Genomic DNA, 27,544 nt, shown 5'->3' on the forward strand with positions numbered 1-27,544 from the left:
CAAATACTGCCTAGCCTTCGAGCTAATCATAACAGAGCAACTAAATAAAGGGTGATCTAAAAAGTAAACTAATGCTTTTAGCTTTATTTTTTTTGGATGCATTTCATTTTTGTAATGCACTACCTATACCAAAATTCATTACTTTTTGAAATATTTTCAATTTCAGTGGTATTTTGTTGATATTAATAAATATTCAATAGAAGGGTTGTTTGGTGACAATGATGGGTAATAATTTTTTGTTATTGTTTTACATTTTTAAGATAGTCGATGAACACAATCCCATAATTACCCCAAAAAGCAGTAGTCTTCACTTTTCCGACCGATCAAACTGCCTTTGACTTTTATAGAGCGGGTTCGTCCTTTGTAATCCATTTTTTTCTCTTTTTCCGCGTTTCAAGAGTGTACTGGTGGATCCATGTTTGAATCAACACAAAATCCGACTCATTTTACTTAAACCGCATCAATAAGGCCTAGGAAATGTTCAATCGAACTCATGCGCTTTTAGTCCAAAGTGGGTAAACATGATACTCCACGTGCGGACTTACGCGTGCATAATTGATATGTCGACAACTTCTTCTATATCGCTAACCTTAATCCGAGGGTCGTTCAATATCTTTTAGTGAACTATTTCGATGTTATCGCTGGTTGTTGCAGTTTTTGGCCATCCCGAATACCCATCAACAGTCAAGCTGATACCGCTACGTTTTAATTCAGCTGCCCAAAATTTTACGTTCATACAATGGTGGAGACTCTGTACACAGTGTTTTACTCCTCTTTCATTTGCGTAGGCATATTGCCTTGCAAAAAAATATATTTAATGATAGTTCGATACGCATTTTTTCTATTTTCAGACAAATTTTCATTAAGTTTCACATCCGATTGTAAAACTGAAACTGAGCGTCCAAAATGGGTGTGTGAATTTCTCAACGCAAGCGCAAATCTATTTAATATATCGACAAGTCCTGCTGATATCTTCAAATGCAGATCGGAAATGTCTCAAACAAACCTTTTACTTTATAGACATTAATCAAAATAATATAAAATTAGAATACCATGGCTGATTCCAGTGCTCCGTCTCCATTTATAAACCAAAACAATTATTTATCATTACGTCTCATTATAACTTATCATCGGACCTAGTGACGGTCAAAAAAAAGGACATTTTACACAAAACTTTAGTGCCAAATCCGTTTGAGTGGTCAATAACAATTATTGAACAACTAGTATCTATTATACAACTAAATAAATATCACGGGAGAATTAACGTTAGAAGCGAAATGGGTCCTTAGGCCGACCCTGTTCAGCTAAAATGGAATTTCATAATTCAGCGAATTCGCGCGGCGCCTTTCATCTGATTTTTATAAATGGCGGACACGGCTTTGATGTTTTCTTTTAGAACTTTTTATTATAGCAGGCAGTTTATTAATAGTATTTCTTTTAAATAATTTCTAGGAAAGTTTATTTATTTATTTGTTGTGTTTTTTTGCACCAAATCTAGAGAATTCTTTTGGAATAGGTATATAAGTATATAATGTAGCGTAGTTAGTTTAGTTTTAAATAAGTAGTCGTAGCGAAAACATCGAATTAGTAAAAATAATTGCAGAAATTATTTACTTAGGTGATATTTTTAAGTAAAATATAAAAGTTAAATGTATTGTATAGTGTGTAAATAAATACGAAGAACGTTACAGTATGAATATAAAAACATTATACTCACGTTCTGTGTTGACTGTCAGGTTATTAAGAGATCCAGCTCTAACAGGAACTATTTCCTGTTGTTCTGGTTGGTCTTCGAGATGGTAACTATTTGGTCTAATTCGTAATGACGAAACACTGCCATTACTTGGTCCAACGGTGATCTGTAATCTACTCTGAAGTCCTTTTTGTGAATCATAACTACTTGTTGAATACGTCAAACTGGAATTCTGCGAGGTAATGTCGATAGGGTCTTGAGGAGTTGAAGCTGGAGGCCTCAGAGTTAAGTTTACACTAGTGAAGCTTCTCGGAGATGTAGATGCTTGTAACCACGGTTGGGCGGGAGTTACTTGCAAAGCTGTTGTACGTCGTTGTTGCGTTGGACTGCGTACAACATCAACCAAACAATTTACGTTTAATGAAAGATTCACATTCGGACTTCCTAGTAAGGTATCTGTTGTCTGCGTGGGTGTCGAGCACGTTTCTTTTTTAACGGTTGGCTCTAAGCTAGGACGTTTATGGGCTTCGGGGTGTTTTTCCGGTTTGGTTGGAGAGTTTTTGGAAGCAAACCTTTTGGCACTTAGGGGAGATCGCGGTGGTTTTTCACTTAATTCGTAGTTGAGCAACTTATGGACGTCTTTGCACTTTTCGGAGAGTTGAATATTGAACGTTTTTTTCTTTTCACTTGTTTCATCACTGATACTAGGTTTTATATTAAGGTAATTAGGTCGTTTTGCTACGGATCTGGTGGTCGTTTCCGTTTGCTCACTCGTATTTCGATTAGTAACATCACTTCCACTTTCGTCCATTTCGGTACGGGTTCGATCGGTATTCAGGTTTGCTTTTGCCGAAACGTTTTCAATTTGCGGGTTAGGAGAAATATCTAGAGGAGGTAATTCCGATTGTTGAGAAGATCGTCCCATCTGCCCTACGTTGCTGTCTGTTAGAGTTGTTTCTAAATACTCTACGATATTCTTTTCTTGAGCACTTGACTGTATGTAGGAAGTTATGCAGGACGTTACAATATGATCAGGAATGGTAGGGAATTGTTGTTTTAGCTCATGGAACAGCTGCATAACTTTGACGTTTGACGACTTTCGTTTGTTCCCGGCGAACATGGCCGGCCATTCTGGTTCATCTGCGAAAAAATAATTACATAATTTATTACGACTTAGGTATGGATAATGCCTGTATCAAATCCTAAAAAGTTTTATGGAAAACTGTCTTTTACATAAGATCCCCGCAGTTATTTCAGAATTGGTCAAAATGTTTGCGGTGGGATTATAACAGAAATAAGAGGTTAAGGAGATGGTAGAATGATACGACAACAAATAAGAGAAACAGAAATTATGAATAGAGTGTGACTTGATGAATGAGAACATATTATTAGAAGAGAAGAAAGTAATATACGTAACGCATTGATAACAGGAATTGAAAAATGCTAGAAAATCTCTAAAAAGAAAAAAGGTAATAGGACTCGGCAAAATCAACGCCGAAATACTACACAGCATGGTAAAAAATATTAATCACATAACGACTGTGGCAATGATAATTTATAAAGCTACTGAGAATTGACGTCAATCCTTAAGAAGTGTGTAAAGTTTCAAATAAATTCGATATTTTGAAGTGCAGGAAAATCGAGTTCAAATATTTCGGGATGTAATATGCGAGAAATTACGAGAGCGCAACTCGGGTGGTTTTTTAAAGATTTCGTCGAATTACGAGTGAAAAATAATAATCGATTATTTTCGTTTGCCCGAGCGGTATTCCTTACGTTTATATTATCAATTACTACTCTCATTAGAATGCCTAAAACGGCTTTCAAATGCATTTCCGCGTTTCAGAGACGTTAAAGATTTAGCCGATTCGTTTATATCTCAACTGGAAACTAATCATTGAGATTCTAAGACATTTTCTGACTTTTTGAAGAACTTAAAAAGGTGGTTACTATTGCATTACACATTATTGGACACCGAAATAATTGAATCATATAGCCAATCGTTTAATCGCTTATCTATACGTCATTACTATGATCAATTCGTAATTTCTATTGGCTAATAAGTGAATATTTAGTTTGTCACAATATTAACCATATTATTAACCGAAGTTCTTACATATAATACTTGAATTTTTTAATGATATATACTTTAAGAAATAGTGTGTGAAGAAAATTATTAAGCCTAGTGACTAAAGTACAAAGCTCACATCCAGGAGGTCCCAGGTTCAAGTAGCGCTTATTCTAATTTTCAATAATACGATAAGCACAAAATGAATTACCTAAATACCCTAAATTTTGTAAATTGCTTGAAAGTTCACTGTCACGCTCTATAAAAAAACTGTAAAAATACTCAGTTTTAGCTGTATTAGTTTCACTGCAACAGATTTAAAAAGGATCTATAGAATCACAAAACACAATACAAAACAACTCTCAATACCGGAAAAACTAAGAAAAGCTCACACGGGTACATACGAGAAAATCAATCCTTTATTCCACGGTCGCTAATTTGACGTAGATCAGCTGTTTTCTTAGATTGCCTAATTAGGTCTAATTGTATGTTTCCGTGTAAGCTTCTCCTCATTTTTTGTTTCATGGTGTTAAAAAGACTCCATAGATACTTTTTGGATTTGTTTCAGTGAAATTAATACAGAGGAAACTGAGTATAGTTGCAGTTTTTTTTAGTTAGTCTGCAAGTAAACTTTCAAGCAATTTACAAAATTTAGGACATTTGTGTCTGTTTTGTGCTTAAATTACTGGAGTGTTTTGAACATAAGCTGCTTTCAAGTTTATCAAATATAAGTGAATAGATTTTTTGATTGCAAAGTGATAATCCAAGTGCAGCTGACAAACTTAAAGCTTTAGGAAACCCCTTTTCATTATATGAAAAGAGCTTTAGTCAGAATCTTGCTCATATTCTACAAGTTTCCATTATATTTTACTTACTGCTTGCCTACACAAAGCCAAACACTGCATAGTGTATTAAAACGATAAAGCCACGTTTCCGGGAGAAAATTTTGCACCCCTTTCAGTAGCAACTCTTTGATAAGCAATTTTATAATTAAACTGTAAATAATAAGGTCTAAAATCGAACCAACTATATAAAAAATAGCAATAGCATTTGTTTACCCTACGGCAGGTATTTTGACAATTTATTAGATGGCTAAATTGTATTTTTATACTGTTTTCAGAATGATAAAGTTACGAAATTATACCTGGTACATGTCAGTATAAAACACTGAAAATTTATACAGTAGAACCTCGATAAGATAAAGACCAAGGGAAGCGTTAAATAATTTGAGTCATAGAGTTTGAAGATTATAAAAATCCTTGCCCACAATTTTTTTAAGTATTCGTTAAAAGGCAATCGAATTATTATAAATTGGACGGCATTATACGCCGTTATTTAGACTGATGCACTTAATTGTAGTTCTATTTGGAACTTCGAAAAAAATCATTATTATACCTCGTTAACTTGCTACAATTGAATAATTAAAAACGTAAATAGTCGAGTAAAATGTACCTGCCTGTAAGGGAGTATCAGACGTGAACTGAGCCCTTTTTGTACCCTATTCGTCTATTAGAACTATCCTTGACGATTCGGTTATTGCCATCCGTTTATTCAGTTTTTTTGTGTTTAGAACAACATCTTGACAAAATTTGCCGCAATGTTTCTATTCTGGATAATCTGCTACCTTTTGAGTAGCTTTGTCAACTGATTTCAGGTTTTCGGTTTTGTGAATGATCCATATCAACCCCGTTTGTGACTTCTCACTACACTGTGCAATTTCATTGTCTTAATTCGCCAATATTTCTATTTATTTAAATAAATTTATGAATCAAGTCTCACCAAGCAACGTCACTACTTATCGTAGGCTGTCTGGCGGAATATTTCGAAGAAATTGTGTACATACGCCTCCCGACAGCTTCGGCCAATAGAAATGCATTTTTGTTTACAATTCGATGTTTTCATTGGTAAACAGTGGAGACGATGAGTCCACGTGAACTGACTTACCGAATTTTTAATTTCTTAATTTGGTATGATTACCGTGTGTATTTATGAAATATTGATTGTTACTAAAAGTTTAAGTTGAAGAGTTTTTATTGGTTTATATTTTTACTTACAGAGTTTCGGTTCAGGTCCCCGAACGAAGAATAAAAACTACTGATACAATACAAATAAATTAATGCTCTTAGATTTAGTGTAGATATTGTTTACGTTTGAAGCCATTTGGTAAACACGATCACAATCTTTCAAAATTACTCATTGATGATGATTGAAGTTACAAAGGTCGTCGTCGATACAAATTTGAGTTACTGAAGTACGAAGCCCAAATTATTCGTTTAAGTTATAGAATATGAGTTTAAAGTGAAAGAGGTTTTGAACTCCGAGGGGAAAATTTTATTACTCTTAACATTTCTGAAATAAACTGTAAACTTCACAGTTTCGTTCTAATGCTTACATGACGAGAACTTTTTTTATAATTTCATAAATATGCAGAAAAAGTATATTTTAATGGTATACATAGATTTTCACGTAGAAACAATTGAAGAAATCGAGGAAAAGTTATAAAAATATTATTCTGAAAGTGCTCCATGAATTAATTGTAAATGTTTGTCTACTTCTAAGAATTATATTGAACATCCGGGATTGTCATTAACTGAGATTTGGCTGGCTATTGGGATGGGATCCTTAATGATTATTACCAAAAATGTAAAACAACAATTACTTAGTAAATATTATGCTAACACGTCTTGATGCCGAAGTAAAAAATATCATTTGTTGAAAAAAGACATTACGACGATGCGTCTGCCCATCCATTCGATGAATTGCCTTATCCTCAATGTTAATAATAGCTTTGTTCGCGGTAGATATCCTGAAAATATTCCGTCGTCAGATTCACGTGCAATTTGAAATTGTGCGTTCGCAGTGCTAATAAAACTAGTTCAGATTTTAAAATCATGTGATCGATTTCTAATTCAGAACTTGTTCAGAATACGTCAAATGTTTTCTCGGACTTGGGTAAAGATGTTAACCCGAGCATGTGCATTCATCCCATATGGAATTTTTGTGATATTTATCACGAAATAACCTGTAACCTATGTGAATTTTACGTACGAGGTAGTTGACTTCATTCTTACAAATATCAAGAATAAATCTCCGTCCACTTAATTATAAATATTTTATTCTCCTAGCATGTTTTGAATTCAAATTATAATTTTAGATGTTCATAAACAATTCACGGAGAAATTTATGTTCAGAACATATTCTGAACAAAGCCTACGCTTTTGACACGTCCAAAAAATACTCAGAATACATTCGGGTCCAAATTATCCACTACGAACAAAGCTAATTCAACCCGTGAATCCACAACTTGAAGCCAGTGCTTTGATATGAATTAATTAGATGAATGTTTTTATATTTTTTAAGTAATGTTTATTCTTATATTATCAAATAAAATAACTTCTCGGAAACAGTAAAAAAATTCGATACTGTTGAATTTCTCTGAGCAAAATTGAATCCTATTTTACAAATTATTTTTTATTTTGGTATTTTAACATTATGCTTAGATTTTATGTTTAAGGAAACTTAACATTTAGTTGAAAGATATTTTAGAAAAGGAAAAGTAAGTCCTACCTCTGTTTTATGACCCCGGACACATGGGTCACACAAAGGACTCTTTTACTTTTCGAAGTAATGCATATATTTTAGTAAAACATCTGTAATTTTACGATACTTAAGGAGAGGCTTAGATCTCATTGTAAATATTTTATTATTAGTTTTTAGTTAGTACAAACCGACTCTTTCAAGCGTGAGGACGCTTCTCGAAAACGTAGTCTTATAAAATAAAGACTTAATATATGAATGTTAAACACTGTGTATTTCATTTATAAATAAAAAACCTAATAATCACGATTACCTATCCATAACTTTCAACAGAAACTTTAATTTTCCATTTAGTGTATTAGCATACAGGAAAAAAAAAGATTTACATGTAGTCACAAAAGCGGCAAGGCTTTCTCTGTTAATAAAGGATCAGAGAGTTGTCATGAGATTCGCAAATTCAATCATGATTTGTTAAATGAAGATATGAGGATAGGCTTTGAAATAAAATGAAATCGGAATCGATTCGCATCTGTACCACGTGGTACGCTAAGTATAGTTTGTGCCTACCGAACGGAATTTGAGGCGGCAGTGTCGGTCATTTTGGATGCGATTCCAATCGATCTGTTGGGTATTGAGAGGAGGCGTACCTGAGATGGTCTGTGGGCGGATGAAGGACTTTTGACGGATATGGGGATACCCCTCAAAGTTCCTATCTGTATCATATAATCATCCAAAATGTTCCTGTCCGATATTGACTCTGCTGAACACAACTTTTTTGACTGTAAATGTTGTTTTGGAATAAATAGCTGGAAATAATGAAAAGGGATTATCTCTAAACGCCAAAAGAGGTCATTTTCTTTATGCTAATGACGAACTGGGTAGCAATGATACCATCAACATAACGTGGTTCCCTGGTACTTACAACATGAGGTCAACTATTCAATGTTTTCTTTAAGATTTACTCATGTCCCACAAAAAACACCAAGAAAAATAAACTAGTTGAATACGAAATGAAAAAGAAATAATTCTATTAAATGCAACTTTAATTATACTATGGAATGAATACTAAAATTCTATGAGAATTGTTTATTGTACGTAGAACAATCATTATTAGAAAAATCGAAACAAGATAGATGCAGAGGAAGTGTGTACTTTTGAACAAATTCAATTACTTGATTATCAATTTCTTATTTTTTCAAGTTCTCAAATACGACGAAACGTTTTTTAAATATCCATTTTTTATACTCAAAAATGTATACAAGGTATCTGAAGTTAGAGATCGTCCCGGATTTCCCGGGACAGTTCCGATTTCCATTCGCTTGTTCCGTTTCCCGCCTTGTCTGCCTCTGGGACACGGATTGTCCTGGGTTTTGGAGTTAAGCTTTTAAAATGTAACAGGAGAATTAATTCTTTGCTACTAAATCGAAACTATTTTCAACAATCTATCCTCAGGAAAGAAAGTTATAAGGAAGCCTAAACATGATGCTAAGAGCTTGTCAAACGATTTTAAAATTTTATCCTGCTTTTGTTTCGTATTTTCGTTTTGGGAAATGATTGTCCAAATGCGTTGAAACACCTACAAAATTTTATCACTCGAAACCGCTGTATATTTTTATGGAAAAACCAAATAGAGTTTGAGCTATGGAAGGAACAAATTATCGTTTTGAAAAAAGAACAATTTTGTGGTTTCAATCTGAGGATGGCCAAGAATGAAGCAGGTATAGACGTTCTTCAAAGTGTAATTTCCGATTTCCAGTTTTCTTATGGCAACATTTGTTACTATTTAAATAAGAATATTGACTTCAGCAACGATAAATATCTTTTCTATCCATGACAGAGGATATTTCTTTTGAAGGCCTTTTAGAAGTTACCACTGCACTGGGCATTGAGAAAAAGATCTCCATAGATCATGTATTCGATAATCATTCTATTGTAGATCCATTTTTTTTTAAATTAAAAAGAGATCAACAAAAATAGCAGAATTAGAAATAGAAAAAGTAAAAAGCTTAATTCTGGATTGGAATGCTTAAAAATAAGCTATAAAAGGGGAAAAGATGGGAGGCCGTCAGCTAACTTAACTGTTTCCAAATTGTGGAAAACAAGGGGTAACAAAATGGATCTCAGGCCATCGAGTAAACCACGACGAATCTAGATCGAGATTATTCGTACTAACCTAACCTACAGGGTCCTTTAATGTTCTCAGAAATAATACTCCAAAAATCTATCTCGTACAAACATAATCTACCAAGACAGCATCATTAGATCTTTGTTAAGATGCGATATAACTCTCTCTTTATCAATAATTAACTGCCTGTTCAAAAGCTCTAGAAGCTGTCAACACATTGTAAAGTGCAATTTTTTTTGTCATTTATAAATGAAAGAACAAGATTTTTGTAAATAGCAGCAGTTTGGGAGAGTATTGATGGATCATAATTATTATTACCAATGTTTTTAGAGTTCATTATAAGTTCACTTGCCATTTGTATGGCTTGCACTTCTACGCGACACGATGGTTGCACGACAACAACTGAAAATCGTTTATGAAAGTTTTGTAAATGTGAGTGAGGTAATTTTTAGGTAGAAAATTGATTCATGCGCTTTAGTTTCAATAATGTCAGCGTTAAAATATCTCAATAATAACTGATAAGAAGTCTACATACTTTCAAGTTTGTAAATAAATTGGAATTTGTTTACGTACTGCATAAAGTATTGGGTGATTGATCAACAGGTGTTTGAATCGACATAGGAATTGTGTCAGTTTTAAATAATTCTTTTAATATTGGTATAGTTGGGAACGTGAAAGTATAATATTTGTTTTTTAACCATACGTCAAAGATCATAATGATCTCCACAAGTTTTGTAATACAGTTGAGCTTCTTATTCCAAAAAGTACTTTTAATACCACAAAAAGGAGGTTTCTTGAAGCGATTTTTTAGCAGAGTCTGTCTCCTATGTTTAGTTTATTAGAAAAAATACGATGAACCGTTTTATGAAACTTATTTCGAATCAGGAACAGGAACTGCAAGATGCTCAGTCGCACTATAAAATTGAAGATACATTGCAAAGATGGTGGAGCTCGGAGGTGCGAAAAAAATACTTATAATGATCTCAATGGACATACCTATTCAAATAAATATCAAGGTCAAGTCACCCGGCAGCAATGAGATTAGCTTGGCTTCAGCTGGTGACATCTATTACATGGATGGATCCAAAAAACGTTAGTTAATCGGAGTAGGAGTAAACAAGCCAAGTGAGGGGAAGAACAAATGCATACCGACTGAACTAGATATTCTTCCCGAGGAATAACTACCGAAGCAAAGCTGATGCAATGCACTTAATTATTTGGCTAGCGAAAGAGCGGAAGAGTTGGTCTGAGTTTCTGGACATATGGGTATCATGTGCAATGAAATTATCATCGAGCTGCCCGAGCTTGGAGCACCTTAACCAATTTGAACTCGCAGATAAAGAAATACCTTAAGATTTGGGAAAGGGAAAAAACAAAGAGGCCTAGCTCCAGTCATATGGATTCAGGCAGTCCAAAACCTTCTTAAATGAGACAAACCTCTTTCAATAGGCTAGGTCGTGTGTAAATTTTACTTATAAAGAGTGTCGTTTATGTTGCCCAGACTCTCGTTATAGTGAAATTTAACTTTTTTCGCGTGAAATCTTTGTTTGAATATTGCATTTTCATTTATTAAATAACTATGAGAGAAATCATAGGTAACCGGAATCCTTTTTTTAGAATGAACTATTTTAGGACACATCAGCCTAATAATACTAACTGACCATGTTAAATTTTATTAAAATCACATGAGCAGTTTTGAATTTATAATAGAAAAAACGATTTCAAAATTTTATGGCCGCATAACCCACTAACTAAAACTTATGAAGACTGATTTAAATTTATTTACTTTGGCTTATTTTGGCCGAAGAACTTGTAAGAGTGCACAAAGATATTTCACAAACACATTGTATAATATTACCTTTTCTATTTGTCTGGTGTCATTCAAGTTTATACTTCTAAATTTTTTGATATTTTTAAACTCTAATTTTATAGTTACTGTACTACATATAGTAAAGACAATTGTTTAGCATCTATTTTGTTGTTAATTGATATTATATTTGTATATTTTCAATTTCATTTTAAATTTTTTTGAAGATATTTGAATTTTTCAGCAGTTATTATTGTGTGTGTAAATGTAAGATCTGATCGTTGATCTGATTATCAACATTGACATAAATAATCTGTACAATATTTTCAATAAAGAAAAATTCTGTCATGAAAATTAGAAATAATTATACAAAATGATAATTCCAATATTTCTTGATTATTGATATAAGAATTTCTTTCTCTAAACTGAAGATAAAAAGATTTATCACTATCATTGCAGTAATGTGATTGACCTGTCAACAAATGAGTCAGACCTTGTAGCATCGAACATATAACAGTTAATGAATAGTTGTTCTGGTTCAGAAGATATACACAACTGGTGTATAAGCATATACGCCTGGCTTTTAACAAAATAATATAGTTAAAAAATATCTCATCAAAGTACAGCTACATTTTTCTAATTAATTACTAATATTATTTATTTATTCATCTACTTAATTTTCTACTGACGACTTATCTGCATATTAGTAGCATTTGGAAAGAAACAGGACAAAATATTCATTTAATACATTATCTAAAAATTATTTTTCATTATAAAAATTGAATGGTTGATTAAGGTTTAACTTCAATGACTTTGTTTATTTGATTGGACTGGATCAATTGCCCAATTATTTCCTTTCAAAAATCAAAACAATTTCATTATTTCAAGATTTTCACCTGGTTTTGGTATTTTCAAGTGACCTTGATTAAATAGTGAGTCATAGTTTTATTTTGTAATAGTTGTTGATAAAATTCTAATAGACTCAGAAGTAAATTGTCAATTCCATTCTTTCATACAGTAATTTATGTAATGCACTGAATGATACTGAAATTTATTTAGTAAATGAATATCGTTCCATGAGAATCAGGAGATTGCAAAAAATAATTCAGAGTATACAGAGTTTGATGATTTAATGACGTCACAAACGCCATTTAATAGTATTGTATAAAAATACTAAATGCAACCAATAATTGTGAAATTTCTAATTTGAAAATTCTATATTATACGTTTTTAAAGGCTTCTATTATTGGTAAAACTTAAAACACATAATTATATAAGGTTTTTACTAATAGAGAGCCTTGTTTTTTAATAACTTATGTTAGTGTTGTACTTGGTCGTTTGTCACGTGATACTGGTCACATTGGCGTAACTTTAGAAGCAAGTAATGCGTGATTTTTATTGAAGCTATTAGTTGAGGGTTAATTTTGAATGGAGTGCAGAAACGCACCTTTTCGGCATATTTTACGTAAAGGTGCTGCGGCTCATAAAGAAATATGTAAAGTTTATGATGCTCATTGCTTAACAGAGTGCACGTGTCAGAATTGAAATAAAAAAATCCGTTCTGGAGACCTACTGAAGTTTATAATGACCAAATCAAAGTCATAAGAGGTTACATGTATCGCATACAACAATTGAAAAACCCTTGGGCTAGTTAAAAAGCTTGATATTTGGGTACCTCTCGAATTGAAACAAATTCATTTAACACAAAGAATCAACACTTGCGATATACACCTTAAACAAAATGAAACCAATCCTTTCTTGAAAAGAATCATCATTGGTGAAGAAAAATGGGTTCTTAGAGTAACATAGTCCGAAAAAGATCGTGGAACAAACACGATGAACCAGTACAAGCCACATCGAAAGCTGACAAACAACAAAAAAAGCTCATGCTGTCAGTTTGGTGGGATTACAAATGTGGTATGTTTTTGGAGTTGCTTCCAAGTAACCAAACTATCAATTCTGTTGTTTACTGTCAACTAATGAAACTGGATGAAGTTATCAAAGAAAAATCGGAAAGGTTTAGTGTTCCACCATGATAATGAAAGGCTTCACAGATCTTTGGAAACTCGTGGTAAACTATTGGAGCTTGGCTGAGAAGTGATGCCACATCTCTCATACAGCCCTGATTTGTCCATATTGTCTGATTACAATTTATTTCGTCGATGACGATGATCTTCAACCGCACCTGGATCCGCAGATCATTGAGCAAAATGGAAAATATACAATTGATTGAAAACTACTCCTGGTTTTATTTTCTACTACTTAATCGAAATTACTTTGTCGACCAACCAAATATAACAAAGTCTAATTTCATTAAAAAATAATATATTGATTTAAATACGTCCCTGTGAAAAGGTGGAATTGATATCACAGATGGGAGTTTTTTTCTGAGAAAGTCATTATGAGAGCTTAGGTCTACGAAAAGGTAGTTATCAGTGTATGGATCCATGTGACAGAGTTTAAAATGAAAGGTTACCTTCACCTGTTGATACCTGATAGTTAAACAGATTGGAAACAGTATTCTCACTATTCTTATCTATGGGATAGTTATCAAAAAATAAAAATGATTAGTGGTTGTAAATTAATTGCTGTCAAATAAATTAGTTAAACTAAGATTTCTAAAAATATTAGAATCACTATTTTCCATTAGGGTATTTCCATTAAAACTGAAATTTGTTCAAATATAACAATTGGAAATACCACAATAAAACTCATTAATGTATATACATTGGATAAATAGAAACTTTTCCACTGGTGGATAAAAAGAAAAACGAGGATGTTTGGAAGAAAGAACAGCCTAAGATAAAACTTAGATATAAATTATATGGATAAAATTTAGTTGAAAGATTATATTATTAATCAAATTGGACACGATAAGAATACAGGATACCCATGCGATGGAAGGATGGTCAACTGGAATAAAAGCATTCTCATAAAAACATTACATCAAAAATCACATGGGTAGAAAAAAAAATGTGTTGTCAAATGTTATACAAAAAATTGAGTTTTTTGTGTTGTAAATAGTAACATTCATACCATTTTCATATTAGGTTTGTTTTACATCAAAATAATTATATTATTTATCTGCCTATCACTAGAATCGTATTGAATATAGCCTCACATCTGTCGTACTTCTATATATTAAACTCGTCTTTCTCTTGCAAATTAAAGTAACTAATATACTAAGTTTATAATGATTTTCATTATAATGCAAATATAAATTTTATCACTTTCTTACATCAAGAAACAGAGTAAGATTCGAGAGAAACTAATGTAGATATGGACAGTTCCAAAACAAAGGGAAGGTTCAACAAGAACTTTGATTTCATAATGAATTTCACAAAGTAATAACAACCGAATACGGCATTGCGAACATTCAGTGTTTTTGAAATATAAAAAATTAAAACTTTCAAAGATGTAGTGCATATTATTTTGAACAACAATTATAGTTAAACTTGATAACACGTTTATAAAGATGTTTCCATAAGAATGTTTTTTTCGGATGCTACTTAATTTTTTTTTCAAATTTCCAGCGGGGGCGTCAAATTTGACGTCAGACTTGACGTTTGGCATACCAAAGAACTAGTGGGCGAATTCATGTACAAATAAAAAAATCATTCAAATAAGTGAAACCAGTAAACACAACAGATAAGATAAGTATTTAAATAATATTCAAGTATATTGAAAACATATCCTACCAAAATCATATATGCACTCAAGCTGTTTGTGAGTTAACTAAGCACTGAAAACGACACTGGACACTAAAATTTCAATAACACAGCACAAATATAAACGCACAAAAACCGAGATTTATCACGAGAACTTAAAACATTATTATGTATTTTAAAAATTTACATGGCAACCTTTATATCATAATGTTGTGGAAAACTGAGATAGGAACACAAATAGAACATAGTGAAACGTCACGTGAAAGTTGCGATTCAGACGCGATGTTGCCTAGCTTACGCAAGGTTTCCGTAGCTTTGCGTTCGGAATCTCCGTCTTGTTGCAGTAGACGTGATGTACGTAGGCAATATAATGCTATTAAATAGTCGCTAAGGAAGTGATTGGATGGATGGATGGATACCAGTGTCGTCTGTATATATGATTTCAACCGGTATGAATTTCTGATTTCTGAGAAAATTAACAAATTTTATTGGCATCAACAAGTTTTGAGGGCAGTACTGAGAGAATCCACTTTTTTTACAAGACAAATGTTGAATCATTGAATTGTAATCACCAAATTGTCCTATTTTACATATGCTTATTTAACTCATTCCAGTATTTTTATAAAGGAGTTAAGCTGCATACTAAAAATTGGCTGTTCTACTTAGCATAGACTATTTTTTTTTCGTAATAATGTAAATTTACCTATTTATAGCCGAAGACCTGAAATATTTGATAGTCTTTCTTTAGAAATCGTATTAATTTTTGGTGTCTTTTAGATGTTTAGTCTAAATATACAAGTAAAAAATTACTGTTTCGACGTATTTCAGTCCTTATAAAAATATAGAAATAAAAAAAAAACTTACAAACGTTAATTTTTTAACTTTATTTTGAAACAAATTATCTCTCAAAAGTGACCTAATAATCAAGAGGATTTATCAAGAAAAAGATATAAAAATGTTTAAGAAGTAAGATGGTGTAAGTTTGTCAAAAAATTGGTCTCTGTAATTATCGCAAGCCACTGGTATTACAGTGAAAAAAAGGCGGTATGAATGCTTTGCGAAGAGTCTCACTAAGACATATAAAGGCAGTTTCGGATATTTAGTTAACGTCAAATGTGAAGACAAAATGGATGAAAGATATATTTTACCTTAAAACTGGTATAAATCATATTTGCAAAAAAAACATATTTAAAAAAATATTAGTTTTATTATTGAATTACTTGTATACTTTAAGGACGATTCCATTGAATTATGAGTTTTGAAAATGAATATTTTGCAGACAAGCATCTCTTCTAGTATCAAGCTCTAGTTTTTAATTTCCATAGTTGATATAGAGGGAAACATTATTTTAATATCTCTTGAAATTAATAAATAAAATCAGTAGACAGTTATTTATCAAAAAAGAATAGGTCGATTCAAGATATAATAGTAAAACTATAATTAATTTGAATCCTGTTCATAATTCAGGGAAATATATTGAATATATGTTGTAAACATGTCAACACCGCTGCCTACGTTGAACAAGCTTAACTTTGCATACTGAAGTATTCGAGATGTGAGGAATTTTATGCAACATTTTATACACGATCACTAAATAAAAGGATTCAGGGTACATACAATAAAATTTACACATCTCAGAAGTATTTGTATGTGATGAAAGTATTTGTAATTTTTCAGCTGGAGGTAGAAAATTTTGATCATTGTTCTTTTTGCATAGTTAACTTCAATGAAACTTCAGTGATATTTTATTAAGTGAAATCACAACAACGAGCATTTTATTTTAGACCTATCTTTATTTATGGAGGAAATATTTAGTTACATTTTATCTATTATTGGATTCAAAATAAATAATTATTATATCACATTTATATATTTAATAATTATCATGGTCGATATAAGAAATGTTCATTCTTTGTAACAATATTTCAGCGGATTTCTTGATCTTCTCATCTTGTGCTCCAACTAATGATACGGCACCTTGTTTCAAAATAGTCGCCAGCGGAGACAATTTTTCTGCCGACAAACTAGTTAACAATTCCAAACAAGCTTCCATGGTTTCAATCCTCGTTGTTTTAAATGTTTCCGAATCCTAATAAACATAATATAAAATCGATTTAAATTATGGCTCAGAGAGTGTTATATCAAATAAATAATCAAATATTTTTAAATAAATAATACATTTAAAATAATAAAATATTATTAATCCAATAATAAATTACAAACAATCAATAAATATTTACATTCTGTAATAGTATACCAACAGATGTAACTATCCGATGCACATGCGCTGTTTTATTTAACAACGATACATGTCTTGTCAGTATAGTAAAACAACGAGGTGATGAATAGTTTTTCAATTTACAAATGATAACTTTAAAAATGATAAATAAGAGAATTTGATTTACCTTGAATATACTCATCATTCGTTGCTGCTGAATTTCAGTGGGAACTGGTTGTGACGGTGGGAAGCTATTGGATATGAATGGATTCGATCTCGAACTTACAGCAGTATGTGGAACTAGCTTGCTGTCTGTTCTCTTCGGTTCATCTTTAACCCAAGATTGGGATGCTTTCAATTTAGAAGGCTCATTAGGTTTATCATATATAATGGAATTTAGTCTATCGTTGGATAAAGTTGATTTTCTCATTTGTAACAAAGTATTCTTATCGTATTTTATCACGTTCAAGTCTATTTTACATTTCTCGTATATTTGTTTTGTGTTAGATTTTGCTGCCATTTCGTTAGTTTCATCATCAGTGGAATTGTTATTTTCTGAATTATTTCCATTATTTTTCTTTAGCGCTAATAAACTTTCATTCGAACTGTGGTTCTTTTGTAGTTGTGTGTCTTTATTTTCATTGCTATCAATAATATTGTCTTCGTTTTTCAAATCTGGTAATATATCTTTTTCGAGATAACTATCAGTGTCGGTGCTAATACTAACATTATCAGTTTCTTCTTGTTTAAAGTCTGACAATTTGAACGGCTTAGGGTAAACAGGTTCTTCTATTGTGTCCTCGTCGCTTTCTTCACTTACTTCAGGAATAACTAATGTTAGATTGACATAAGAATCACACAATTTATTCCATTTAGAGTAAAGTTTTTTCAGAAAATTTTCTACGTAATCTAAATCACTTAAACATATTGTTTTCTCTTCACGCGCAAGAATATCTTTAAGATTTCTAGGATCGATGTTGTATTTTCCTATACCATCGAGGCATAATTCTATCAATACTATAATTTGTACTACTTCGGACGTGTTTGCTTGTGTATACAAGTTGGCAGCTTTATTCAAATTTCCAACTTTTTGTATAAGAAACTTCAACCCAGGTCTTACATCAAATTCTTTAGCTCTAATATTTGATATTTCTAAACATTTCAATAGCACATCGATGTGTTTAGCATTGACTTTAGTCAATATTCCTCGTAAACTGCAAGAGCTTATTTGTAAAATATTTAAAATTGGAGTTATATGATTAAGATTTTGTAATAAAGCACTCGATACTGTTTGTATCAACATCTGGTGTGCTAAAATCCCGACAACTATGTTCTTAAATGGAACTCTAATGGTATATAGATCCGGATTGAGAATTGTACTGGAATCGTATGGATACAACAAAAATACATAACTTCTATCGTCGATAATTACACCTTTAGTAACTTCACATTCGCAGAATTTCGTTTGGCATTTAGAGCAATACCTTTGAGATTGCATAAGGAAGACTTGTTGAGCTAGTTCGTACAATCGTTCGTTTTCTGAAACGCTAGTGTCTTTTCTAGCAGCGACTTTAACTGTAGCTAAATCTCCATAGAAACTATCGGAATGCTCTTTAAAAACTAAACTGAGTTGATAAAGTGGATTCAAACTCACGGTGCAAGCTCTATGTAATGCTAATACTAGTATCTCCCATTGATAGACCGTCAGAATTTTTCCGGCGCTAAGGATTACGTGTCTAATACAGGATGATCCTAAACGAGCTATGTTTTCAGACGGCTGAGATATACAATCGATAAGTATAAGAAGTAGTTGTTTTAATGCTAAGATAGCTCCAGGATGATCGTTTTCTAAATTATCATCGTTTTTTTGTAATTCATATAAATAATCTACTACTAGTTCACTAGCTAATCCACAGCAATGTTTAAAATTTTGCCAAACTTCACCAGGTTTCTGTACTTTAACATTTTGTCTTAACCAATTCTGAACCATCGGAAGTAGAATATGATTAATACAGTAGAATCCAAAGTTTATCCCTGGATTCTCTATCAAATCTCTTATTAGTTTGAATAATGTTTCTACTATGTAAGGTTGGTTTTTTGTAGCTGCCAAAGTGGAAGCGGATGCAAGGCCTTCCAAGAGAATGTAATAAATTTTTAGAATATTACTTTGTTTATCTAAATGTGCTAAAGTTATTTTTTGTTTTTCACAATTTTCAAAATCTGACTGAGTAGACAAATTTTCATAACTGATATGATTCATATTAATCTGGTTGAAGTAATTGATATCGGAGTTTTGTACAACAGAATCCACCAATTGAGGATGTGTATCAATGTTCATCCTATGTGTAAGATTGAATGTTGGACATTTAGGCATATTATGAATAGCTGAAAGAATTGAAGCACAGCTTTGTAGTAGCTTCAGGGATTCTATACATAAGTCCACAGGACCGAGAAGCAATTTTGATGGAAATTCGGCTTCCTTATCAAGAAACAAGGATTTTTTCTCATTATATTGATTAACTTGTACTGGTTCCGATGGAAGATCATCCACATTAGAGTTCTTGATATGGGAAAGAAGACACATTATATAATCTAAAGCAGCATTTGCGAAAACTAGGGTATTATCAGTTGAAAGGAATATCTTGAATACGTCCAAAATTGAAGCGGCATTATTTCTTGTATTGGCTACTCTAAGAGTGCCAAAAAGTGGTCTCCATCCTGAACAGATTTCTGTTCGATTGGCCTCTACGAATTCACAGAGACAGGCAACAATTTGATCCTACAAACAAATTGAATTATACATCTTCATATTCCAGTTACTCAGGATATATGGGATATATGGGATTTTAATTGTTTCCTTAATAATAAGTTGGATAATAGAGGTAAACATATTCCAGGAAAATCAAAATCTGGCGAGGTGATAAGGTAAGAAGAGAAGCACATTCTTTCGTTTTTCTATTGAAATTTACCGTAGCTAGATGGATCTAATGCAGCAGACAGAACTGGAATGGGAGTGTACGGGCCTAGAACCAAACACTCTGAAAGCCTGGGCAACACACTTCAATCTAAACAGGAACTATCGCAAACAGGAGATCATCATCCTGTCCAATAGCCAAGCAGCCATTACAACTTTAATCGCCAAAAGAAGGTAGATTGGAGCAAAAGCAATTATTGGTACGACATACAAGGAAGATCTGCTAAATGTATCAACCTAAGTAAGAACAATCTACGAATAGGTACTAACAGGATTTCTATTGCCTCATTGAATACTTGAAGAAGCTAGATCTACTGCAGATACAGTAATCCCACATTATGGACTAAAAGAAGTGGAATTAACAGAGCTGTACACACTGGGTTCCCAGTATAGACCGCAACATATTTTAGGAAAGATTTAGCTCGTCTTCCAGTAGACAGTAGAACTTTCTAATTAAGTCAAAGGCACTAAATTGGACATTGCTAAATGTGTAGCAATGGTGCCCCAAAGAAGAGCCAAAAAATTCTATGGCAAGATGGAATCTTTTCAAGAGTTACGCCAAACACATATCATTACAACATATTAATACTGCATCGTCGTGTAGAGTGGAATGAAGACTGATGTGAAGGACGATAATAAAATTTTAATCCGAACTTGCATTCTATTGATAAATTCCGTGAAATTAATTGTATTAAGTATGAAAATAATTCTTACCTGAACATCTGTATCACATAATTCGAGACAGAGTAAATTTTCGAATGGTTTTATGAGAGCTTCGTTGAAATGGAAATGGGGTAGTTCAGCTTGTTCGTTCAATAAAGCTGTAACTGCATCGTGAATACAAGTAACGGCTTTTTTGGAAATTGTCCTGTCTTTGTGGCAGGCGGCTTGCATTAAATGTGGCCCAACTATCGACCACAATTTCATAATGTGTATCAGGGGTCGACCAGATTTAACAGATTTCAGTGTAACTTCTCCTATTCGATGTAAGAGTAAAGTGGCTGGTGGTTTTTGTTGAATTTCTAATTCTTTCTTCCACCATTTTTTCTCTTGACGTGGGGATTCTTCGTATTTAGTAAATAACTGGAAAATTATTATTTTTTATATAAGTAATACTGAATCAATGTACAATTTTTCATTCTGTCAACTTTTTTGTTTCACTGAATTCAGTACTTACCTGCATATGTGATGCCTTACATAACTCTGTAAGGAAACTACACAATCCTGGCAAAGACAATCTTAAAGCTGCTGCGTGGAAGAGTTCATCGGATTTTTGTGACAAAACACAACATACTTTTGCCGCATAAACGCCACTTAAAATTCTTTGACCTTGAGTATTGTTGGCACCGCTCTTTTCAACAATTTCAGCAATGCTTGTGTCGTTGATATCATTTGTCATGTGACTGGTGTTATGGAGAAAGCTGTAGATATCAACTCTGAAATCAAAGTTGTTAATTATAAACTGGAGCGTTAAGGATTTTTGTAGGTATATCAAAAATAATTTTGATCACATATACACTGAAAAGTATTGTCTTTTACAATCAGAAATCTGAATAGTCGTCAAATTAAGAACTGACTAGTGTCTAGTAGTAGTAGTAGTAGATTTTTTCAACATATATTTCAAGATTTAGCTCGTTTTCCAGTAAAGAGTACTTTCCAGTAAAATTAAGTCAAAGGCACTATACGATATTACTAAATATGTAGTAATGGTGCCCGAAGAAGAGCCAAAAAATATAGCAAGATGGAATATTTCTAAGAGTTACGCTAAACAGGTACCTTTACAACCCTCCATTAACGTATGGTCAAGGATTACTTAATTTTTGTCTTGTATTAATGTGATTGTGAAGAATCATAAATTTACCGACCGAACTTATTTATTATGGTATTCGTTAAGATTTGTTGTAAACTGACCGCTTGTAATGGGAACCAACGTCATATTTAAGCGAATCTAAGTGTCCCTTAGACACTTAAAGTTCCATTAAAGTATGAAATTACTTATTTTTATTTTATATTGATTTGACTCTAACGCCCCTAAATATAATTATTTTTAACTTTTGTGTACGTAGTCGTATTATTGATACCAAGTTTAATTAATTATTTTCTTGCATATTAAATAGTTTTTTACAAAGTAATTTTCATAAAAAGAATATGTTCAACCATCGTAGGTTAGCCCGAAGATACATTACATTTTGTGGTCCGTCGAGTCAGATATGAACTAGCAAGTGTATATATGTCAATTCTGAAATCAATGGTTTTAATTATAACAAGGAGTGTTGAGAAATTTGTAAATCAAAAATAATTTTGATTATATTTCACTGAAAAAGGTATTGCCTATTACAATCAAAAATTAGAATTGGTGAAAATCATATTACGAACTGACTAGCAGACAAAACCATCATCGTGAACATAATCCCGCTACCTGAACAGTCATTGGACAGTTCGACGTGTTACATGTGTGACAAGCTGAAAAATACACGCTACAACTCATCGAATAATTTCTTCCTAATGGTGCAAGAGTTTGTGATAAAACAGACATTTTAACGATGCCATACCTACTCTATAGTTTCGGTATTGCTTCCTGTGACAATAATCCTTATTTAAATTCAAACCAAAATAGTTTAAGCATAAAATTTCTACTGAATTAAGGATGGATCAACCATTATTCCCCACAAAGTTTCCTCGGTGAACATGATAGCCACTTCTATAGTTGGATATTTCTTGTTTCATGTCAATGGCTGTCTATTGACTCATTTATTTCATCGTAGCAGTTAAAGCCACCAGATCCTAATTCGAATTTATTTCCATAAGAAAAGATTATTAAAAAGGAGTTTTTAAGATTCCTGCTGAGTCCCATATTCTTGCAAGAAAAATGCAATCAGGAATTTTATGAAAACAAAAAATTGATACTGAATTAATAGTCGGTCGGTCATATATTTTATCTCTTGAAGTCTAACAAATCTGGTTATCAATTGTTCCAAACATTCTGTATTGCATTTTTAAGTTTAAGTACAAATTTTTCTCGGGAAACATGAGGGTCACTCCGATATTTTTTGCTTAGAATCAGGCACGTGGCTCTCTACTGACATGAATCCAAGCCTTATCATGTTGGAATGTCCATTGTTATTCAAAAATGAAAATAAACATAGTTCAAGGTAGTAGTTTTCTCTAGCAGCCATTAGAATGCCATCTGAAAAATTTCTTTTGAAAAATATTGTAGACTTCTAATTTAGTGCGTGTTATTTAGGGTCGGAAGTTATGTGAAAAATTTATGTCAAAAAAAAACGTTAGCGATATGAAGTTTAGAAGAAAAGAACTATAAAATATAAATATAACGGAATAAAATAATGATTTATTCACACGTTTGATGAAAACCGTACGTCTTTTGGATTTACAGAGCTGACTCTTAAAATGGATTCGTCGCGAATCATCGGCTGGTACTGGGTACTTATTTAAAAGAATAGAGATGACTGAAAATTGAAAACGATAGCGAGTTATGAAGAAACGAAATTGGAAAATTGAAAAAATGTAATTTCCTGCAATATTTAGAATCATTTCTTACATTGCAACAGTACGAATTGAAGCAAACAGGACCAACGAACTGGAATTTATTTTCATCAGCAAAAATTATTTAAAAGTGTTTTTGGAACAAAATATTTGAAAATTACAGGCAAAAGTGATTTTCAATTGCAGTCCATATTTTGGCAAGTGAAATTCTGCAGCAATGTTAAGGTATTGCTTGCTGCAGAAACAATTTTCTCTCAAATAATTCGGAAAATTAATCATGATTAATCTCTTCAACTTTACCATTTTCTAGCTCAAGCAGACAGCTTCCATGAAACAATTCCATTCGTCACAAAGCTGTAATGATAATTAATGACAACAATTGCATTTTTTGTTTCGCACCTCAGTTTCGTGCCGACTTGGATTTTGAATGCTAGCGCTATAGTTAGCACCATTCTTTTCCAATATTTTTTAATCGTTTCTTAGCATTTGATATTGGACGTGTTTCAGATTTAATTTCAAATATGTTCCTCAGTTCATATGGGTTGCCCTTCTACATGAAAAATAGCTGACAATATCGAAAAAGTCAATTGATTCGATCTGCGCCGTTTCAGTATTCGTACAAATGATGAAACTATAAGATTTGATAAAGGTTTCTACGGAAAGACAAGTCATGGGTCTTTCACCAGAAGAAAACTTCCGTCACCGTTTAAAATAATGAACATATAAAGCGTTGTACGATTCCAAAATAAAATTTAATACAGGATTACTTTCGTTATTTCATCATTTCAATCGTTAACTTTGACAATTATTATCAGTATGAAAGTTTAATTTACTAAGTTTTCCTTAAAGCATTACATTTCATTATAAAATTGAAGTTCAATTGTATACTTGCTTACTTTGGTTTGTTAATGGTTTCAACCTTTACGTTACTTGCTACTTTATTCGCTGAGTCAAGACTCCAAAACCAACAGTTGTAGCTGTAAATATATTAAAATTTATATTTGTCACTTTATTTGTTCAATTAAGTCCATTTGTTAGTACGCAAGCATTGTTAGCGAAAACACTGGTTACAACAACTCTTGATACATTGTCTGATGTGCGTTTCGATAACCAACCAAAGATATCTGAAGACGATAACTTGATTATCAAAACGTCAGATAATGGAATTATGAGTGTTGCTGTAGATGAATATCACCAGCTCAAGCATTTGTTAGTATTTTACTGTCTTATAAAACATTGTGAAATGTTCCGGGTTTTCGCGAATGTACGTTAATTCTTAGTAATCAAATTTTCCATGATGAACTTCACCATTTGAATATAAGAAGACTGGATAGTTAGTTAGATTAATTATTATGAAGGTTAGACAATATAACGTATATTTAAATGTATTCCATCCATTAGTGTGAACTTTATATTGAGTATTGGTGACATTTTTACCCTTGAGAGATTGAAACAGAGTAATTGAAAACCTCAAAGATACTGCAATCATAAAAACTATGAGAAATTATCGTACTGTCTAGTTAATTTTGTCCAGAACAACTCAAAACTGCAGAAATAATTTTTATTTTAAAAGAAGGTAAATAACCAAATAAAGCAACTTCCTAGCGACCCATCCGCCTACAGCTAATCATCTCAAAGGCTCAAATCCCAGCTGAGAAGATTGGATCTCATCTCATCCGTTTGGATTCCAGACAGCAAATCCACAGACATAGCCATGAAATACATCGAGATTTAGAACTCAAAAAACATTGCACAGCTGTATTTCTAGACAAGGTCTGGCACGCAGGCGCCTATTATAAAAACTTAAAAAGTATATTCTTATTTCAAGTTGGTGAGATCCTACCTTAGTAAGAACCTAAGAATGAAGTAGTGAATAGCAGTTCTATAACATTAGGAATTCCTCAGGCAAGCGTCTTGGGTCGTCTAATGTATATACTCTGCACGGCAGATTTACCTATCAACAGATAGAACGATACAGCCATCCTAGCAAGCTATGATTATCCAGTGGAGGCATCTAACACTCTTCAGAGCACCCAGATGAAATACAAGACTGGCTGCACAAATGGAACATCAAGATCAATGACATCAAATTAAAACAAGTGAACTTCACTATAATAAAATGCTACCTAAGGATGCATGCGAAGAAAATACTTTTCTGAAAGATAACATTGTTAAGAAAAAGAAATTAATAAACTTAAAGCTCGTAGAACTGTTAATCAGAAGGAAGTCCAACCTCGCATTACATAATAAACTCCCTGTATATATAATATTTCTTGCCATTTTTCTACTCAATTTCTACTTCTACTCAATTTCTACTTCTACTCAAATAAGTGAATATAGAGCTCAATCTCTTCAAAGTTCCCACTCGGGATTAATATGTTTTTAAAGCAAATGCGTATATATGAAAACATTACACAATCTGAACTTACGTTTCTTCATCACCAGTAATGTTGAATGCCATATGAAGTTTCTCATTGGAATCGGAACGTGTCGTGGAAGTAACGATATTATTTTGAGGATTTTGTGCCACCATTAACAGTTGTGTCGAGCCAGTTTTACTGAATAAAGAATGCTCGAGCGTCGCCACTGCAACACATGCGCTGAAAACATGCGGCCAACAGGCAGAACTATGACTGCCTAATTCGAGACCTAAAATACCATATTAGTTAAAAAAATTCGTCAATTAACTAGCATTATTGGGAAATTGCAATTATTGCAAATAAAACAAGGTTATCAACATTATTTATGTACATAGAGTTAATATTAGAAATAGAGAAAGTGTAATTAGGCTTTTGAGATTGTTCCGTCGGTTTACTAAACGTCCCGTTTTTTCACCACGAAATTTTGAGTTATTTAAGTTTTATAAAACAAGTAAAAGTGTTACTGTTACTGTTAATAGTATTAACTTATAAACCTATTCCAATTCTCGGTGTTAAAAACTACGGAATTCCAGACAAATATCTCTGGCAACTACAGTCATCCCACATTCTGGACTTTCTATAAGGACAGACCAGCTGTAAACATTGGGTTCCCAGTATCGCAGCAAGAAAGTGGGAAACACTAGCTCCCGAATTTGTTGTTTTATTTGCTTGGTATATGAGTTATTAATAGGAGTATTTCTATTATAAAGGGTTTCAGATATGGAGAGTTTACAATTGGAATTAATTATAATTTCTTAATCAATTGATTTCACTCACCTTTGGATAGCAAGACATCAAGTGAAAGCGCATGCGATGCTAGTAGTTTTGTTCCTTGATTCTTACAAGAGGAAGCCGACAACAAAGATAATATACTACTACTTCTACTTTGCAGTTTTAGGGTATTACTAAGACTTGCAGCCTGGAATATTAGAAACAATGAAAATACGTAAAATTTCTGGAATTAAATTCTCAATTGTGTAAATATGACATACTTTATGTAATCCCTCCAAACAAGTAGTAATTACATCATCTCTCATTTTTTGTTTATATTTTTGACGTGCTCTTCTAGCGACCAATCTACTCAAAGCTGATGTACCGTTAGGACATGTTGTTTCAGATAAAGGTAAGCCTAACACTGATATAACAGAAGCCCAACAACATGTAAGAACTCGCCTGGAAAGTTTTATACCGGCTTCAATTTCTGGACTTGTATCTGTTGATATATGTAATCTTTGTAGTTTTTGCCAATCTGATAGAAGTTGTGACACAGATAGTCCACCAATATCTACAAAATCAAAAATTTTATTAAAAATGTTACTATTTTCCACCACACAACCACTTTATACTAACACTCATATGGTACAAATCTAAAGTATAACAATTGTGAAATCTTCATTATAACACAATCAAAGGTAATTTGAGATTCATTGAATCTCATTTATAAACATCAGTCTGGCTTTATCACCAGAGCTCTACCTTCTGAACAACAACCTAATTTCTAATGAATCATAAAGCTGCTCAGAACGCTGG

General features: G+C 32.5%; 2 protein-coding genes across 4 annotated transcripts in view; both read right to left on the minus strand.

Moving 5' to 3' along the window:
• The window catches only part of LOC130440542 (TGF-beta-activated kinase 1 and MAP3K7-binding protein 2), a 34,010-nt gene extending 18,800 nt beyond the window's left edge, over nucleotides 1–15,210 (minus strand). For all 3 annotated transcript variants that reach the window (XM_056773783.1, XM_056773782.1, XM_056773781.1), the window contains exons 1-2: nucleotides 14,929–15,210; nucleotides 1,718–2,833 (exon numbers count right to left, since the gene is read on the minus strand). In XM_056773783.1, coding sequence (XP_056629761.1) covers nucleotides 1,718–2,813 — 1,096 coding nt within the window. In that variant the 5' untranslated portion in view covers nucleotides 2,814–2,833; nucleotides 14,929–15,210. The remainder of the gene's footprint in view (nucleotides 1–1,717; nucleotides 2,834–14,928) is intronic.
• Nucleotides 15,211–16,671: 1,461 nt separating this feature from the next.
• Nucleotides 16,672–27,544, minus strand: part of LOC130440539 (brefeldin A-inhibited guanine nucleotide-exchange protein 3) — a 29,601-nt gene continuing 18,728 nt past the window's right edge. The window contains exons 12-18 of the mRNA XM_056773778.1: nucleotides 27,007–27,299; nucleotides 26,792–26,933; nucleotides 26,024–26,243; nucleotides 21,268–21,526; nucleotides 20,805–21,173; nucleotides 17,304–19,895; nucleotides 16,672–16,987 (exon numbers count right to left, since the gene is read on the minus strand). Of these exons, the coding sequence (XP_056629756.1) occupies nucleotides 16,772–16,987; nucleotides 17,304–19,895; nucleotides 20,805–21,173; nucleotides 21,268–21,526; nucleotides 26,024–26,243; nucleotides 26,792–26,933; nucleotides 27,007–27,299 (4,091 nt within the window). The 3' untranslated portion in view covers nucleotides 16,672–16,771. The remainder of the gene's footprint in view (nucleotides 16,988–17,303; nucleotides 19,896–20,804; nucleotides 21,174–21,267; nucleotides 21,527–26,023; nucleotides 26,244–26,791; nucleotides 26,934–27,006; nucleotides 27,300–27,544) is intronic.

This window comes from Diorhabda sublineata, chromosome 2 (genome assembly GCF_026230105.1).
Source record: "Diorhabda sublineata isolate icDioSubl1.1 chromosome 2, icDioSubl1.1, whole genome shotgun sequence".
Classification (NCBI taxonomy): domain Eukaryota; kingdom Metazoa; phylum Arthropoda; class Insecta; order Coleoptera; family Chrysomelidae; genus Diorhabda; species Diorhabda sublineata.